The 17,970-nt window shown below is 54.8% G+C and overlaps 2 protein-coding genes across 3 annotated transcripts in view; one reads left to right on the top strand and one right to left on the bottom strand.

Moving 5' to 3' along the window:
- UBN1 (ubinuclein 1) overlaps nucleotides 1-3,479 on the top strand; it is a 32,438-nt gene extending 28,959 nt beyond the window's left edge. The window contains 1 exon segment of the mRNA XM_079121691.1: nucleotides 1,240-3,479. Coding sequence (XP_078977817.1) covers nucleotides 1,240-1,289 — 50 coding nt within the window. The 3' untranslated portion in view covers nucleotides 1,290-3,479.
- A 171-nt stretch (nucleotides 3,480-3,650) lies between these two features.
- The window catches only part of PPL (periplakin), a 39,997-nt gene continuing 25,677 nt past the window's right edge, over nucleotides 3,651-17,970 (bottom strand). The window contains exons 10-22 of one of the 2 annotated variants that reach the window (XM_079121690.1): nucleotides 16,545-16,667; nucleotides 16,306-16,452; nucleotides 15,614-15,765; nucleotides 14,521-14,618; nucleotides 14,160-14,317; nucleotides 13,027-13,205; nucleotides 12,811-12,949; nucleotides 12,003-12,196; nucleotides 10,623-10,773; nucleotides 9,830-9,913; nucleotides 8,827-8,943; nucleotides 8,154-8,246; nucleotides 3,651-7,145 (exon numbers count right to left, since the gene is read on the bottom strand). In XM_079121690.1, coding sequence (XP_078977816.1) covers nucleotides 4,482-7,145; nucleotides 8,154-8,246; nucleotides 8,827-8,943; nucleotides 9,830-9,913; nucleotides 10,623-10,773; nucleotides 12,003-12,196; nucleotides 12,811-12,949; nucleotides 13,027-13,205; nucleotides 14,160-14,317; nucleotides 14,521-14,618; nucleotides 15,614-15,765; nucleotides 16,306-16,452; nucleotides 16,545-16,667 — 4,299 coding nt within the window. In that variant the 3' untranslated portion in view covers nucleotides 3,651-4,481. The remainder of the gene's footprint in view (nucleotides 7,146-8,153; nucleotides 8,247-8,826; nucleotides 8,944-9,829; nucleotides 9,914-10,622; nucleotides 10,774-12,002; nucleotides 12,197-12,810; nucleotides 12,950-13,026; nucleotides 13,206-14,159; nucleotides 14,318-14,520; nucleotides 14,619-15,613; nucleotides 15,766-16,305; nucleotides 16,453-16,544; nucleotides 16,668-17,970) is intronic. The other variant, XM_079121689.1, reaches the window with a different exon arrangement.

Genomic DNA, 17,970 nt, shown 5'->3' on the forward strand with positions numbered 1-17,970 from the left:
GGAGTTGAACCTCAGTAACTGTGGATAGAGGGCCTGTGGCTACTCGGGCTTTGACCTGCCAAATGGAGGGTAGGGCCCACAACTCTCAAGTAGGTGTCCACCGCCTGTTCTGCTGTGGGTCTCCGAAGCCTGGTTCTGAGATTGAAGCATTTGTAGTGAGTGCCAGAGGCCATCTGGGGGCGAGAATGGGTTTGTGGGTCGCCAGGTGCGCTTCTTTGGGGGCTAATCCTATGTCTGTAGTTACCTCTTTTTCCTCTGGAGGAGCAGTGAAGTGCATGGATTTCCCTCACATACTGTGGCTGCCTGTGAGTTAAGTGTAGTGTGGGCGGCCATGGAGCTCCCTAGGTGAAGAGCTTGGGTTGTGTGACAGTGAGATGGCCCTACCTCTGCTTGCTTTGGGGAATGTCCTCTTTAAGAGAAACAAAGAACCAATGGAAAGAGGTCGAGGGTCTGTGGTATTTTTAGCCAAAAAGTAGGAAGAAATAAGAGAAAGGAAGGAAAAAGAAGACATTGCTTTCTTGTAGCATTTTGCTCTTTTTCCTCTGGGTAGTAAAAGGCTATCAGCAGTTCTGGGGTTGTGGCTCTGTGGTAGAGCATTTGCCTAGCGTGTGTGAGGCACTGGGTGTGATTCTCAGCACCACATGTAAATAAATGAATAAAATAAAGGTCCATCAACAACTAAAAAAACAAAACAAAACAAAAAAAAAAACAACCTATCAGCAGAGTAGTTATGCTAATGCCAATGACCTTTCTCCTCCTCCTGAGCTGTGCTTCAGGTGGTGGCTACCTGAGGGGCTGCCATCAGGCTCTGTGTTGCAGCAGCACAGCTGTGACTGTCTGCTTTGGTTTCCCTTCCTCTTTGTACTCCATGCAGGTGTTTTTGCACCTGTCCCTACACCTGGTGGTGAGAGTGATCACTGCTGCCCTGAGTTGTGTGTGAACATCAGGCCTTGCCATTGTGGCATTTGTCACTTGAGATGTGAAGTGGCCCAGGTCACATCTCAGGAGCTGTTCTTTGCACACTGCTCAGCTCACCAATAGCCCGCATAGTGCCAGTGCCCATGCATGCTGCAGGCTGCTGCAAGGAGCAGCCTACACAGCCACTGTTGTGTGTTGTGACTTGTTCAGTCCTTAAAACACGCAGTGTTCAGGTACGGCTGCTGCTTAAGTGATCCCCATGTTTGGTTACTGCTGGAGGAGACAGCTCCTGAAAGATTGTGTTCTGTTTTTGCTCTCCAGATGCTTCTCAGCTTCATGGGAAGGGGCCTAGTGTGCCACGGAAGTTGTGACCAGAGGACAGGCTCAATTGACTCGGGTCCAGTGGAAGCACAACGTGTAGGTCTCAGATAGCGGACGTCCCGGCACACTCTGCCTGCTGCTTTTCTCCTGAAGCAGGCATGAGTTCTTGGAACGCGCCTTGGCACTTCTGACATGCCTCCACCTGAGGGAGCAGCTCATGCTGCTGGTGAAGCACTTGCTGACCTGGTGCTCTGGGCCTTGCAGCTGTGTTGCTGGAAGGTTGTTGAAGGGCCACTCTGGGTGTGGGGGTGTGCTGGGCTCTTGGAAAGTGGGCAGTTCACGAGCCCTGGTTGCAGATCCATTGGCACAGCAGTTTAGGTCTGCTCGGCCCCCAGCGCTCAGTCCAAGTACCTCACAGCACCCGATGGGTCGGGGGCTCCTTCTGGCCACGGTAGGATCCCTGATTGGTCAGTGTTATTATCCCATCCCCAGGCTGTGTGCTCAAAAGGACAAGACCCAGACCTAAGCCACAGATGGGAGGCCCATCTTTTCTCCTTGAAAAATACTAAGAACACTTACTGTGTGCTCTGTGGGGTACCAGTTTTTCCTCTGAACCTGACAATGAAGCTCTTAGAGAGAAGAGACCTTTGTAGATTCAACAATTATGGTAGGATTTTTAAAGACATCTATCTTGGGCTCAGTTTTCGTCATTACCATTAAATGCATTGGATAGAATGGGACTGCTCTTCACACGTCACATTATAGGAAGACTCAATTCCAGTGCCTTTATGGTGGAGCAGAATTCAACAACACAACGTCCATTCAGCCCCCCGAGTGGATCTGGGAGGAAGACCTTTTTTAAAAGAGATGTCTGTATTTAGGACATAGCCAGTTTTATTTAATCGAGTTTTTTACGGTTGCACATCATAACCTGCGCCATCCTGACTTGAAAGCTGTCTGGGCCCCCAAATCCCAGGTCCCAGTTGAGCCAGGGCTCCCATTTTGTTTTTCCAGAGTTGGTGCAGGTGGACTGCAGAGGAACCCCAAAGCCCTTTGTGTCTGAGGGCTGAGATGAGGGGTTCCAAGTCACAGGTAGACATTCCGGTTTCTTATTCTTAGAAACCCTTCCTAGGCAGAGCTGCAGGGATGGGCCTCTGTGAAGTGTCTGCTGCCTAGAACAGGCCTGGAGGTGTTGGGCGGTGGTGGGGGTTCTGTGTGGACTGGGGTGCTGCCCAGAGGAGCTGGAGAGTGAATCTGAGACAGGCGAGGACAGTGACTACAGAGCTCCTGTCACCAGACTGGTCACACTCAGCCAGTGGCCGTTTCACAAGGACTTCAAGGGCCCTTGCTAATCCTGTGAATCTGTGCCATGAGGTGAGTCTGACTGCCCAGGTGAGCAGTTTCAGATGTGTTGAGAACATCCTCAGCATTTGCACCTGGGTGAAAACACTCTGGGTTCCTTATTCCCCAGGTGCGATGCTCAGTAACTCCCAATTCCTGTGGAGGTTGGTGCCCTTCCCGCTGTGCTGGGAGCAAGACCTCTGTCAGCTACTCGGCCCGGCCTCTGCTCTGACTCTTTTTGTATGTAAGAACCAATCTGTTTCACATTGGGCCACGTGGATTCCTTATCCCTTTATTATATATATATTTTGCAACTTGGATTTCCAGTTTGTTTACAGAATAGTCTTAGGTAGTAGCAAAAGAGCCAAAGAAGAGATTTGTATAGCTGAGCTCAAAGCCGAGCCGAGGCCATCAGTGAAGGCTGAGCAGTGGGAACCCTCCAGGCTCCTCTGCCCATGAACATCTGGGTCCCAGTCCCAGCCTCCCCCCGTCCCTCCTCGCCCTTTGGTGCTCCCTCCTCCCCGTGTGCCACTGAGTGTGCAGCTGGAGCAGGATACCCTTGTCCTTAGGAATCTAGTGATGCCTCTTGCCTCAGGGAAATGTTTCTTTGATGGGGAGTTTGAGATTTCTTTTTCTTGTTTATGCTTTATTTGTGGTAACGAAAGAGTGAATGACAAACAGCCATGGCAAGGCAGATCTACAGCCCAGTTGCAGTGGAGGCGTGGGGCAGAGTGCCCTCAGGGGGCTGCGGGGGTTCCCTCAGCGGGTGAAGGTCTCTGAGCACTTACCAGACATGGCCGTTTCTTGGGTGTGAGAGGGGCTGTTGCTTTTGTGCAGCGACTATGTTGGTGTTAGGGGGTGGTGTGGAAATTGTTAATCTTGTATAAAGCAACTCAATAAATTGTTTCAAGGTTTCCAAAACCTGTGTCTCACTCTTCTTTCTACTGTGTTTGCTAGTAGTTCTTCCCATAGAACCTGGTATATGTGTGATATCCATTTTGTCTGAAGGATAAGAGGGAGTAGGGAAAATAAGCCTCACATGCAAGGGAAAAAACACTCTTGCCATGACATTAGAATCAAGCCACCATGTTTTTTATTTTCATGCTATAAATAAAGTTCCCTCTTACTTGCCATCTTCTTACATAATACATGAGATACAGAAAATGAGAAATTTGGTGAATGATCAGCAGTTTTCTTTACCTAAATACCAGTGAGATAATAAGCAAGACTTGCAAGGCAAAACTAAGGCTAACAGCAACACCATCCATTCTTAAGATCTTTTAATTTCAGAACTGTGTCCCTGATGGAACATCATCCTGGTACAGCTTGGCTGACATGCCCCCTGGCTGAGTTCCTTGTCTTTCTGGCATAGAGCCTGTCTTGTGGGCAGAGTACTGTTGATGAGGCCTCACTCACAAAGTTGGTTCCCATTTGGGAAGCCGGAGCATGTGCCTGTGGGCAGCCCTGATGGCCCTGTCCTTTGGTGAACGGAGAATGGAAGGCCTCTGCCTAGATTTTGCTGTCCACGTTCTAAGGCCCATGCTGCCCTGAGTGAGTGTGTCTGCTGTGGCTGTGTTGTGCTTTAATAGTTTTCGTATTGTTTCTGGCCATCATATGAGGAATCTGCTGATGGGAGTGTATGGGGAAGGGAGGAAAAAAGAAGGGTGTGTGGTTGTCAGATCACTGGAGGCCAGAGCAGGTCACTCACCCAGGTTGAATGATGGTTGAGACAAGAGCTGCCTGTCTTGAGCCAGTGCCAGTTCTGCTGACATGAACCGCACTCCCAGCAGTCTGATAGGAGAGGGCGTGGCTAAAACACTCAGCACAGGGCCAGGAATGAGATACCTGGGAGGCTCCTGGTGAGGAGCAAGCCAGCTTTCCACTCCCAAGACGGGCTGGGCCTACTTTTGCCCAGACACCAGGACTGCCAGCTCCTGAATGGACATATCCTTGTTGACATAGCGGTCGTACTGAGCAGGGGTCAGCCTGCCGCTCTGCAGGGCTTCCTCGATAGAAAACTTCTTGCCAGACTTCCTGTCGTGTATCACTGAGGACTCCCCGTTGGGACCCTTCACTGAGATCTCCTCCCAGTCGCACTCCTGGCTCCTGAGTTTCACAAACATGTTCCAGTCGATGAGCCCAGCCCGGTGGGCCTCCTCAGGGGACAGCTCACGACCTGTGTCGGGGTCAATGACCACGATGGAGCGCCGCAGGTGGTTTTCTCTCTGCTCCCTCTTGACAGACACGGACCCCAGGCGCCTCTGCAGCTCATCGATCTCGAGATCTTTGTCCTTGGATAGCCTCTTGAGATCATCCAGTTCTCTCTCCAGGGACCACAGTCTGGAGTCAAGGTTGGTCCCAGAGTCCACCATGGTCGTGTTCCGCAGGTCCCGTGTTTCTGCGGCTGCCATTTCGATTTCCGATTGGAGCCTGCGGGTCTCCAGCTGCAGGTTCTGCCTCTCCAGCTGTAATCTGTGGTTTTCTTCCCTTAGGAAGTCCAGCTCCTTGGAGGACTGGGAGTTGTGGAATTCCAACTCTGAGAGCTTGGCTTCCAGCTGAGTCACCTCAGCATCCAGTTCCCTCTTGCTCCGGCTCTCCTCTTCCAGGCTCTTCTTGAGCTTCTGGATCTCCTGCTCGGTGTTGCCCTTGTCCACCTGGACGCTCTCAGAGAAGACCACCTTCTCCTTGACCTCTGCCTTCTCCAGGGCAGCCAGCTTCCTACGCAGAGGCTCAAGCTCGCCCTCCAGCAGCTGCCGCCGGTGCTGCTCTTCCTCCAGCTGGGCTTGGAGCAGGGCGTGCTCCCTGGCCTGCTGCGGGTCCTGCTGCAGCACCACCTTCTGTGTTCGGGTCACCTTCTCGCTGGCCTTGGCCTCCTCCTGTTCCAGCGCAGCCAGCCGCTGCTTCAGGCGCTGCACCTCCTGCTCTGCAGCCCTGCGCGCCTGCCGCTCACGCTCCAGCTCCTCTAGCTGCCGCTCCAGCTCCCCGCGCCGCCGCTGCAGCCTCCGCAGCTCAGCACGCAGCTTGTCGATCTGGCGTAGCTCGGCGTCGATGCTGTCAGTGAACGCGCTCACCTCTGCCCGCAGGCCTGGCTCGTCCTCATACTGTACCACCTCCTGGCGCACCACCCTCTCCCTCCCCTGCGCGAGCTCCTCCTCCTTGCACCTTATCTTCTCTTCCTGGAACACTCGCTCCCCTTCTAGGTCCACCTGCTTCTTCTGCTCTTCTGACAACTTTGCCCGCAGAGATTCCACCTCCTCTTTGGTTTGGGGGTCTTCCTCGAACTGGAGGATCTCCTGAACCACCTCTCTGGTCTGGACCTGCGGCTTGGCATCCTTCAGGGACTGGATCTCCTGCTTCAGCTGGTAGATCTCTAGGTCACACCTTTCAATCAGCCTGGTCTTGTCCACGATCTCCTCCCTGAGTCGCTGGAGCTCCCTCTCTGTCTCTGGGTCGGTGGTGTACTTAATGACTTCTTTAGTCACCTCTTTGACTTCCACCTGCGGCCCCCGCCTCCGGAGGGCCTCCAGCTCACTCTGGTAGCTCTTGAGCTGCTCCTCGGCACCCCTGTACTTCCGCTCCTGCTCCACCAGCTCCAGGCGGAGGTTGGCCACTTCGCTCTCTGCCTTGGGGTCTGGCCGCACAATCTCGCGGACTTTCTCCTGCACCACCACTTTGGCGTTCTCCTCCTCCAAAGCCCATATCTTTCGAAGCAGCTCTGTTTTCTCCCGCTGGCTGGCTCGGGCTTTGGTGGCTTCGTCCTCATACTGGCGGGTGAGGTCATTGACCTCCCGCTCAGCAGCTGCATCCTTCTCCACCTTGAGCACCTCCTTGACAGTTATCTTGCCCTCAGCCATGGCCCGCTCCTTCTCTAGCCTCTTGAGCTTGGCCTGTAGAAAGCTTAGCTCCTCCTCCTGCTTCTCCCTGAGCTCACCTTCCCGCTGGTGCTCCTCCTGCAGCTGCTGGTACTCTGCCTCCAGCTGGGGGTCATTCTGCAGCTTCACCACCTCCTTCTCTGTGACCTTTTCCTGTACCCGGCTCTTCTCGGTGGCCAGGGCTGCCACGCGCTGTTGTAGCAGAAGCACCTCTGCTTCCCGGGCACCCTTCTGCCGCCTCAGTGTCTCCAGCTCCTCCCGTAGCTGCAGGACCTCATCCGCCTGGGCTCTGTCCGGCTCAATGCGCAGGACCTCCTTGACCACATACTCCTGCCCCCCATCTCTGGTCTCCTGCTCCAGGGTGCGCAGCCGTAGCTGCAGTGCCTCCAGCTCCTCCTGCAGCAGCTGGTTCTTGTGCTGCTCTTCTGCCAGCGTCCGCTGCATCTGCTGGAAGCTCTCCTCTAGTGCAGGGTCCGGCACCTTCTTCAGCACCTCCCTCCTCACCAGTGACTCCTGAGGCCCCTGATTCTGCAGGGTCCGGATTTCCTTCTTGGTGCTCTTGACCTCATTCTCCAGCTGCTGCCTTCGTTCAGCCTCCTCGTCCAGTTCCTTCTTAATCTTCCATGTCTCCTCCACGCTGGAGCCTGGCTTGCTCCCTTGCAGGGTCTCACGGGTCACTTTTGTGTCTGGCTGCTGTGACAGATAAGACAGTATGTGATTAAAGCCAGAACAAATCTTCTCATCTTAAAACAGGTCAGGGGCTGGGGTTGTGGCTCAGTGGTGGAGCGCTTGCCTGGCATGTATGAGGCACTGGGTTTGAGTCTCAGCACCGCATATGAACAAATAAATAAATAAAAAACAAAGGTCCTTCGACAACTAAAAAAATATATATAAAAAAAAAAATAGGTCTGACTGTCCTGTGATCCCTAAGGAATTCCTTTAGACGTCTCTGGCTATTTTTTAAAGTGCCCAAAACACTAGATTGGCTTTATAAAATGAAATGAGGCAAAATATTTTACAACTGTAGAGGAGTTTGAAGGGAAACCACAGTGTCCACCTCTGGTCTGTCCCCAGGGGATGTCAGTCCTTGCAGAGGTTCTCTGTGCTTCTTTCAGCGTGCGCATATGGGTGTGCCCCACCGAACACACCTGTACTTTTCCTGCACGAGAGCATGTCTCCTCTCCCCTCTGTACTCTGCTGCTTATGGCACCATCAGAGGGGTCCTGCTCTGACCCAGAGCGTACAGCTCCACTCCTTAGTAGCACAGCTTTCCACTGTGTGAATGTGATTTAACCAGCCCACTGCTGACAAATGTGGAGTTGATTCCAGTTTCTTGCTATAATAAACAGTGCTGTCATAGGCATTTATGAACTTTTAAAAATAACTTTTTAGTATGTCCTTAGCAAATATTTATTGAATTGAATATGTAAACTGTCTTCATGTCCATGGAACTCACTTAAGCCAGGCATAGGTACCACCCAGAAATGTTAGCAAGGGACATTCATAGGCTGTCTGAGGCAGGAGGAACCTTTTGTTTTTCAGCTGGCAGAATAGTTTTAAGTAGGGTTCCTTTTTTTTTTTTTTTTTTTTTTTGGTGGTGCTGGGGATTGAACTCAGGGCCTTGTGCTTGCAAGGCGAGCACTCTACCAACTGAGCTATCTCCCCAGCCCTTAAGTAGGGTTTCTTACTAAAGTCGATTACCTGTCTCAGGAGATTGAGTGCAAACTCCAGATTCTGCAGCCTCTGCCTGTTGATGGCGTGAACTTCTGTGAACTTGGCAGCAAGAGCAGCTTCCTACAGAGATGTTTAGGAGAGCAGTCAGCAATCAGGAGCCAACAAGTGAGAGCCAGGGGGCTTGACTGAGTAGCAGTCAGCAATCAGGAGCCAACAAGTGAGAGCCAGGGGGCTTGCACTCAGTCTTTCAAAAGTCTGGCAGTTGGGGACAGATGGGTGCTTCTCGCCCACTCCTACCTGCAGCTATTCTACAGTCTCATTATTGGAGAGAAAGGTGGACTCAGCGTCAGAAGATCCAGGTTTCAGTCTGACCCTTGGACTTCGAGCAAGTCTCTTCACCTCCCTGAGCCTTACTGTTCTCCTGTGTGACAGGGGCTTATGGTACTAGTCCTCCCCTGTATACCCACTGAGGGGAACAGGTGGGAACTTCCCTGATTCATGGGGCTAGCCTCGATTGAGCTGTCTTTCAAGGCATAGCAATGTCACTGCCCCAGAACAAGTTCTTTCTCTTCTTCCAAATCTGTTTGTACACAGTGGGGCTCCTGTGTGGCTTCCCCGGCTGTGTGTGCATCACTGACGTCTGCATGTAGCACTGTAGGGCACTAGACTGCCACCAGACAGGCTGGTGCCCTGAGCTCACCTCCTCCTTCACTTTTGCAGCAGGAGACTGCAGCCTGGCTCTCTTGCTCACATGGCTGTTACTTCCATTCTCCAAGTCAAGAAGCGACCTGAGTTTCTCTGCTTCCAGCTCATAGTCCTGGGTGAGAGAACAGGTAAGAGTCACTAAGAAGAGACTGAAATGTTTTCATACCCCTTCTGGTGGACCTAGATCTGCTCTTGGTGGGTAGGGAAGGGGTGCTGCTTCCACAGTCTGCACAGGCTTACCCTGCAGGAGTCAGCTGCAACATACTGGCCTCCAGGGGCCTCGAGACTCATCCACACAGGAGCAGGACACTGCACTGCTCAGCATTTGAGAAAAAGCCCCCATTCCTCTCCACTCTCAAAGAGGCAAACCAAGTGTCCCTTCCAGGCCTTCCAGCAGCCAGGAGAATTGATACTCTGCTTCAGGGCACACTGGACCATAAGCCTCCCCTCATTGCTGCCTCCACCGACCTTGGCCTTCACCAGGCTGATGAGTTCATGACCTATCAAGTGGACGTGTGGTGATTCACACAGCTATTTCTCTGCTGTCGGACACTTAGGCCATTTCTGTTTTGTTTCTTTTACTGTTGTAAATAGTGCTATTACACAGTTCTGTCTTTCCTGCGTTATTCTTTTGTGATACCAGGGATTGAACCCAGGGGTGCTTAACCACTGAACCACATCCCCATCCCTTTTTAGTTTTTTATTTTGAGAGAGGGTCTTGCTAAGTTGCTAAGGCTAACCTTGAATTTGTAATCCTTCTGCCCAGCTTCCTGTTAGTGGTTTTTCCTTTAGCATAACCCCCACCCCCCGCCACAGACAGTCTACTGCTTCCAAGATATTTGGTGCCTGGGCATCATATTTTTTTCCTTCGGGGCTCTAGTTTGCATGGCTATTCAGTGCCAAGGTGTCCAGTTCCTGCCGGGGCCTGTACCCCGTCTGGTGTTGTGGGTGGAGGGAGGCACCGTGGTCTCTGCTGGGGCAGAAGCTTCATGGCTCACCTTCACAGCTTGCTGGTACTGCTGGGAATTGGTGTAGACCTTCTGTACTTCCTCCTCCCTACTTGCTATCTCATCTAGCAGGTTCTGTAAAACAAGAGATCTTAATAACCAAAACTAAAAACAAAACAAACCTTGTTGATAAAGTGGCTGTAGAAGAACCTGAGGTTCTAAGGTTCTTCTACAGCATAGCACATAACATAAACCTTCCTCATTTGCATTTGCTTGTGACAAAAGCCAGTTCTGAGGCCCCGTGAGGAAGGGCCAAGAAGATAACTATTGTTGCCAGGAAGCACGCTTTGGTGCTTTGAAATGCCAGGCACTACTCTGATATTGCCTTTAGATGATCTCATTTAACCTTCAGATGACCCTGTGACTAAGCATCATGATCTCCAGTTCACACATGACGTTCAGCAACTGGTGGGGATGTGGCCTATTGGGTAGAAACAGGATCTGAATTTCGGACACAGGGTTCCCAGGTCCTCATCCCTAACCCCAAGACACTGCCTGGTGCATTGAGGAGGCAAAAGCAGAACTTGGGGACTGGGGTTTTCTCCACAGGGGCTCCTTTTGTGTTTCTGTAGCCATTCACCATATGGCAAAGCCACATGGGTGTCCACTCGGCCTGGCCCTGTGCTGGGCAGAGCAGGGGGTAGGGAACTGAGGTCCAGGGAGGGAGTTCAGCCAGGACTGTGCCCTGCTCCATTCCCCAAAGGCTTGGCTCCCTCCACTGACAGAGGTTTGCTGACCACCCCTGGCCACTGTGTGACCACAGAAGCAGATGCTGCTGTCTTACCTTCTGGTTCTTGAGCTTGGTCTCCATCTGGCTGAGGTTGTCCGTCTCCTGGGGCTCGTAACTGGGGGTGTTGGACAAGAACTGGAGCATGCGGTCGTAGCCACGGCGGTACTCTTCATAGGCAGCCCTGGCAGTCTGCAGACTCTGGGCCCTGTGGGGCAAAGCTGGTCAGGCCTCTGCACAGCAGGAGAGGCCCCACTGATGCTTCGCTTCTTTTTAGAGGAGGAGGAAAAACATCTAATATGATCAGACAAACCCTAAACATTCACTGGAAAGAGTGATCATGGGGCACTATTGGAGGATGGAGGGCTGCATACTGGTGGGCAGAGGTGCCCAGGGTACTGTGGGACCTGTGCAAGCCAAAAGTCCAGGAAAACCACAGGGAGGTAGGAAGTCATACCAACCCACCCAAAATAGTAACATCAAACCTTACAAGCGGGGCACAGTGGCACATGCCTCATAATCCCAGTGGCTTGGGAGGCTGAGGCAGGAGGATTGCAAGTTCAAAGCCAGCCTCAGCAATTTAGCAAGGCACTTAGCAACTCAGCAAGACCCTGTCTCTAAATAAAATATAATAAAGGCTGGGGATGTGGCTCAGTGGTTAAGCACCCTGGGTTCAATCCTTGGTACAAAAAAACAAAAAGCAACCTAATGCGATACAGTGAAAGTAGTGCTTAGAAGGAACTATATAGCACTAAATGACTGGCTAGCGCAAAGCCAGGCTCAGCTGACTGATTGGAAAGGGAGAGAGAGAAAGAGAAGACATAGCAAAAGGAGGCGTGACATCAGGAGCCAGCATAGCGCCACCTCAGGTCCCACTGACTGAGGGGACAATGGGAGCCAACTGTGAAGGAATGCCAATAAATTCAACCAGGTCTGGAGGATTCCTTGAAATGCAGGCTACTGATGTCACTTCAAGGATGGGCGAGGCGCTGGGGAGGCAGCTCAGTTGGTGGAGTGCTTGCCTCACATGCACAAGGTCCTGGGTTCAATCCCCAGCAGTACCCCGCCCCCCCAAAAAAAGAATGGGTAAAACGTTCGGGCCATACATACTTTAAACGGTTAAGTTTGTCCACAAAACCCTCACTGGTGAACGCAGCGCACACTCAAGGAGGAACCAATTCTACACAAACGCCCAGGAGACAAGGGAGGAGGAAATGCCAGAGGCTGTGAGGCTGGCAGAGTGCAGCATGCCTGGGAGCTGCTACCCTCGTCCCTGTCCACCCCAGTGTGTCGATGCCCGAGGAGGTGGCTGCTGTCGTCACTGTTGGGTTTCTTATTTGTACACTTTCACCAGAAAAGAGGAAACTAGAGGAGAGTCTTTGGCGGCAGCAGGGACCCTGCTCGGCTGCCCCCCTGCCCTGCCTGCGCGGCTCTCACCTGAGTCCCACCTGCTGGCGCAGGTTGTCGAAGCGTTGGCTCAGCCTGTGCACCTCCGCCTCCTGGCGCTCCAGATCCGGGCAGTGCTCCTGGAAGCGGCTCGCCAGCGCACTCGAGCACCGTTTGGCCTCCTGCAGGTTCCGTTCCACCTCACCCAGCAGGGACCTCTGTGCCTGCAACTCGGAGGCCACGGCCTGCAGGACGGGGGAGACAACAGCCCTGTGGCCACAGACCCCCCTGGAGCACCGAAGCTTTGGGGGAGGGCTCACACCTGGGAGCCTTTGCCTCGCGCTTCTCAGCTGGCATCCCGTGTGCAGAGTTCCTTTGTGTTACAAAAGTTGGGACCTAACTTCTAAAGCTCCAGTGGGCAGCACATGGCCAGACGAGGGACGAGGGACGGCCTGCTGCCCTTCAGCCCCGGGCCTTCACCTTGGCTGAGGCCAGCATGAATGAGGGCTGCCCTGGCCCCAGGCTCAGGACCTCTGAGCCCAGGCAGGCACAGTGAAGTGGTGAGGAGAGCTGCAACCCAGGGCCAGTGGCTGCGGGCCTGGCATGCCCTGCCTCCGTGGACATCCTGAGACCCAGCTTGATGCAGCTCCCTGATGGCTGGAGCAGCTGGGATCAGAGCCGTGGCCTCCCTTTTTACTCCCAATTTGATACACCATAGACTCTCCAAACCTGTAGGGACTGGCTGCTGGGACCTCTCAGGCCTCAGTGTCCTTGTTTGTCTCAAGGTGGGCAGGAAAGATGTGTCTGCGGCCAGCAGTCAGCTCAGAGGGAGGTTCCGGGACTTGAGCTGCAGACTCACCTCCAGCTCCTGCCTCTTGCTGTCCATGACACAGCCACTCTCAGGCACCGTGTCGTCCTGGGTGAGCCGGTTCTCATGCATGGCCAGTAGCTCTCGGCCCTGCTGCAGGCTCTTCTCCAGGCAGCTGGCCACATGGACTCTGAGGACACAGGTCAGGAGTGGGGGGCTGGCTCCTTGACCCCACCCCAGCCTCCCCACAGCACGCCTGCCACCCACTTCTCCTGGGCTGAGTCCAGCAGCTGCACAAGGCGCTCATATTTCCTGTTGAGGTCCTCGACCCGGGTTTTCAGCAGGGGTGCAGTGCCACTGCCTGGGAGCGCCTGCACGAAGGCCTGACACTCCGCCGTGCTCTGCGCCTTCTCGGGCTCCATCCGCAGCAGCTCGTTGGCGATGTTCTGTGGGGACCAGAACCCTGGGTCAGCCCCAGCCTGGCAGCCCCTTCCCTCAAGGATGTGCACAGGGTGGGCACAAAATCCCACACTGCAGGGCCAGCAGAAACAGCTGGCGAGGCCTGGCCCACACCACCCAGCCTGACCAGGTCCTGCATGTTTAGTGAGCATCTCCAGGATCCCTGATATGGGTGGGCTGAGATGGATGATGGTGATACAGTGAATAGGTAGTCGCCGAGGACTTACCTCTGAGCACAGACGAGTCTGCAGGATCTCTGGGGCAACCCTCCAGAGTAGGTAGGTTTTCTCCCATTCACAGGTGGGGGTACCATGACTACAAGATGCTCAGGAAGCGCCTTGGCACCTCCACCCTCACCCCTGTACCAGGCGTCCCCTGGGCCCTAACTCATGAGGCTGCCTCAGGGGCCACCTTCTAAGCCTGCTTCCCCTGTAAAACCAGGGTGATGGTCCCACCGTGGAGCGCTCAGGAAAGTGCGTGAAAGGAGGCAGTGGCTGAAGGGAGGGTGCCTGCATCACCCTGTATCCTTCCAGTACCCCCTCAAGTAGGAACCAGCCCATTTCACTTTAGGGACTGTGCCTCAGGGGCTTCAGTGACACGTCTTGGGTAAGTAGCTAGTGATCTGGCTCTGAACTCGCCAAGTCCACAGTGCCACCGTACTCATGGTCTCTGGCTTAGCACCGACCTGTGTGGGCCGCCCTGGTGGCTGCCATAATGGCTACAATCCCAGTCAGTTGACAAGCCACACAGAGGCAGCACTGAACACCTCCTTGGCCCTGCCCTGATCCAGAACCCGGGAGGGCACAGGAACAGCCCATCATCCATGACTCAGGACCTGATCGCAGCAATAGACTGTCCCAATGGAGAGCCTGCCACAAATGTCCCAAGACCATGGGGTGAAACTCAGGCACAGGTCCAGCAGGTGTCCCAGCCCAAAGTACCTTGAGATCTTTGGCCCGCTCCTCACTGTCCTGCACAGCCCGGCCCTGCTCCAGGGGTGGCCGCAGAATCCCTGTGATGGCCTTCTCCTGTCGGTCCAGGTCACTGGCCACCTTGTCCAATCTGGCCAGCAGCTGCCTTCCCTGCAGGTCAGAGGCATCTGTGGTAGGAGGACGTAGAGTCAGCGGGGACAGAGGGGGCATGAGGCCCAGAGGGGTCCCAGGAGGCCAGCGGGGACCTCCGGGCTGGCCTAACCTCCCCACCCATCTAGCCAGTCCCTTGCCACCCCATGCACAGCATAGGCCCTCGGTGTGGCCCCTCCACCCTGGTGCCCGACCCTTGGCAGGCAGCCCTGCTACCCGCCTCCAGGGTTCTCCGTCTTCAGCACTTCGTGCCGCTGCTGGAGTGCCTGCCTGCTCCCCGCCGCCTTCTGCCGCACACTCCGGTACTGGCTGTCCAGGCTGTGAGAGCAAGAACGTGCTGGACCTGGGCAGCCCACCACCCCCTCTGCAGAGGCAGGACCCTGGACTCTAGCTGAACAAACATCCGAGAGGAGCCAGGTGGCTCCCAGAGTGCTTTGAGAAGTGAACACCGGGCTGGGAGCCAGGTGTGGTGGCGCACACCTGCAACCCCAGCTACTCAGGAGGCTGAGGGGAGGAGCCCAAGTTCAAGGCCAGCCTTGGTAACTTAGTAATACGGCCTCGAAATTTAAAAAGGGGGCTGGGCTGGGGATGTAACTTAGTGACCAAAGTACTTGCCTAGCATATGCAGTGCTCCGAGTTCAATCCCCCACAATCTGTCTGGCACAAGACAGAACACAATGGCTGTGGCAAGGGCTGGCTGTAACACTGGCCTCTATGATCCGGGGTTCAGAAAGACCCTCTCTCCTCTCTTCCCCATTTTTCTCCCTTTTCCCTCCTTCCTTTCTGCTCCTCATTGCAGCTGTCACTACCTAAAAGGATCTGTTTTGTTCATTAGTTTTCTCTACCAATGTAGGACCCCTGAGGGAGCAGTACACAGTAGGAGCTCAATAGTTGTGGGCTGTATAAATCAAGGCGTTCCTGGAATCAGTCACTGATTCAGCTGAGTTCTTTGTAACAGGCACTAAATTTGGCCCTGGAAACACTGGCCTCAGGAAGCATAGGCCCGATGAGACCGATGCGTACACAAATCATCTTAGTGAAATGTGGTACATGCAGCCGGGACGGTGTGTGGGGCCAAGAGGAGGGGCAGGGGCCAGGACAGAGTCCTCCAGCTGAGGGCCTGAGCCAGCTGGGCAGTAGGCGGTGCTACAGGACTAAGAGCGAACATGCTTGCCAGACCAACAGCTCTGCCCCTTTACCCTCCAAGGGGGTGTAGGTGAGACGACAGCCCTCCCTCATCCCGAGTCAGGAGGCCAGGGCTGTGAAGCCCAGGGCCGGTCAGTGCGTGCTGGCTCCCTCCTCTGCCCTCATACCTGTCCACCAGAGCCAGGGCTTCAGGGTCAGTGGGGGGAATCATGAAGCAGACCGCTGGGGCGCTCAGCCTGTTGCCTGCACCGTCAGTGAGCTCCCAGCTCTCCCCGCTGTTCTTCTGCAGGGTGTAGCTGTAGCCCCGTGAGATGGGGCCCTGGCAGGGGCAGACCGAACAACCCGGAGGTGAGGAACTGCCTTGCTCCACGGCCTGGGGCCCAGTTGCCCTCGGCCTCTTGTGCCCCCAGCTCTTGGGCCTGAGGAATCTTAGCCCATCTCTCTGACCCTCCCCAGGACATTTGGACATAGAAGTGAGAGGGGCTGGCACCAAGGGAAGGGACGGTCTGCCAGCTCGGCACACTCCGGTCCATGTGATGTCACCGCTCCCAGATGGACACGGCCTGTGCCTGAGGCCTGGCATTCCCCAGCCGCAGTGGCTGGCTTGGGGGCATGTAACTCAAATGGGGCCCTGAGACGCTTCCCTGGGACTCGCGAAGCTGCTGGGACGTAAGGCCGGGCTGGAGGGCAGGGCGTGTGGGTGCATGGCTGTGACCACGGGAAGGAGGTAGAGGCGCCAACGACAGGCACAGGTGCTGGTTCCTAAAAGGTGGTGCGAGGCCCCGGACCCAGCCGTGCTCCCCCTAAGGCTCTTCAGAGACAGGGTCCAGCCTGCCCAGAGCTCCTGGCGGGTGCTCACCTGGTCACCCTCAAAGTCACAGAGCGCCTCCACAGGGATGGGCTTGAGCGGGGTCTCCCGGCGGTACTTTAGCGGCACCACCTGCTGCCCTCGCTTCTGCAGCCCCCGCACCACATCCTCGTACTTGTCCAGAGCCTTCTCCTGGTCCTGCAGAGGGCGGAGCACGGCGGCATGAGACCCATGCCGTGGCTTGGTGGCGGGGAACCCTGGCTGGGCTGGCGGGCCGTCCTGCCACTCACGTCCAGCTCCCGCAACAGCAGCTCGATCTGGTATCGGTCCTTGAAGTCAGGGCTGTATTTCTGGTTCAGGTCCGAGTCCACCTTGCGCAGCAGCTCCTGAGCATCTTGCACATCTCTGTGGAACTAGGGGAGACCAGGTGGCCCCATCAGACAGGAAGCCGCCAGTGACTTCCAGTTGTGGCTTTGAGCTCACCCCAGGCAGGGCTGGAGTGCCCACTCATCCCGAATCCAAGAGTGAACGCTCCGGGCCTCAGGACACCTCTTCCCTCCAGAGCCCAGCTCCTGGGTCCTCTTAGGGAAGAAGCCGGCTCCCTGTGCGGTCCCTGAGACACCGCCACCAGGCGAAAGCTTCCCCTCATGCTCCTGTGAGTTTGGGTTCCTTACTCCATTCCTCTCTCCGTGCAGAACACCCTGACTTGATGCCATGTAGTCATATGCCACAGTGAGGTTTTGGTCAATGACAGACAACATGTACCATGGCGGTCCCTGAAGTGTCACCTAGTGACACTGAGCCAGCTTAATTAGAGCAAGTACACTCTATGATGCTAGCACAAAGCCGGCATTGCCTCAGGATGCATTTCTCTTGCTCAGCAGCATGTGACTTGTACTGTCACTTGAAGCCTTGATATATACAGGGCTCCCCTTTGTTCTTGGAATTCTCTTGCTGACTTGTCACTGTTAGCTCTCTCCCGGGCTGCGGCCACGAACAGGACTTGGGATCCCTGTGAAGCTCACACTGCAGCTCAGACACTCAACCAGGAGTCACATAGTGTCACCCGAGTTCACGTTTCCATTTCCAGACCTCCAATCACACATTCCTGCCAGGTGCCGTGGCACACACGGGTAACCCCAGTTCCTCGGGAGGCGAGGCAGGAGGACCCTGTGTTTGAGGCCAGCCTCAGCAACCTAGCAAGACCTTGTCTCAAGATAAACAATAAAAAGGACTGGGGAGGTAGCTCAGTGGTAGAGCGCCCCTGGGTTCCATCCCTAGTACAAACAAATTCCTCTGGAAACAAACAAGGGCCCATCAACGAATGGCCGGGGAAACAGTGCAGTCCATCCGCTCAGCGGACACTGCTCAGCCACACTGCAACATGGGTGCACCTTGAGGGTGCCATGCTCAGCGAGCCCAGTCAGACACGAAAGGACAGACGTGGTGCGTCTCACACACTCCGTCCATCCTAGATGTGAAACCTCTAGATAGGGAGAGGTCACAGAGCACACAGATTAGAGGCCACCAGGGCTGGGAGGCAACAGGCAAGGACTGCGGCAGAGTCAGTCTCTGATGACGAGGGGATGTGGCACAGTTCTGAGAGGGTAGCGAGTTGCAGTTAGAATGGCTAAAAGGGCCGGTCAGCGGCCTGCGCCTGTAGTCCAGCTGCTCGGAAGGCTGAGGCAGGAGGGTCCCTTGAGCCCAGTAGCTCAA

Source organism: Sciurus vulgaris, assembly GCF_902686455.1.
Source record: "Sciurus vulgaris genome assembly, chromosome: 18".
NCBI lineage: Eukaryota > Metazoa > Chordata > Mammalia > Rodentia > Sciuridae > Sciurus > Sciurus vulgaris.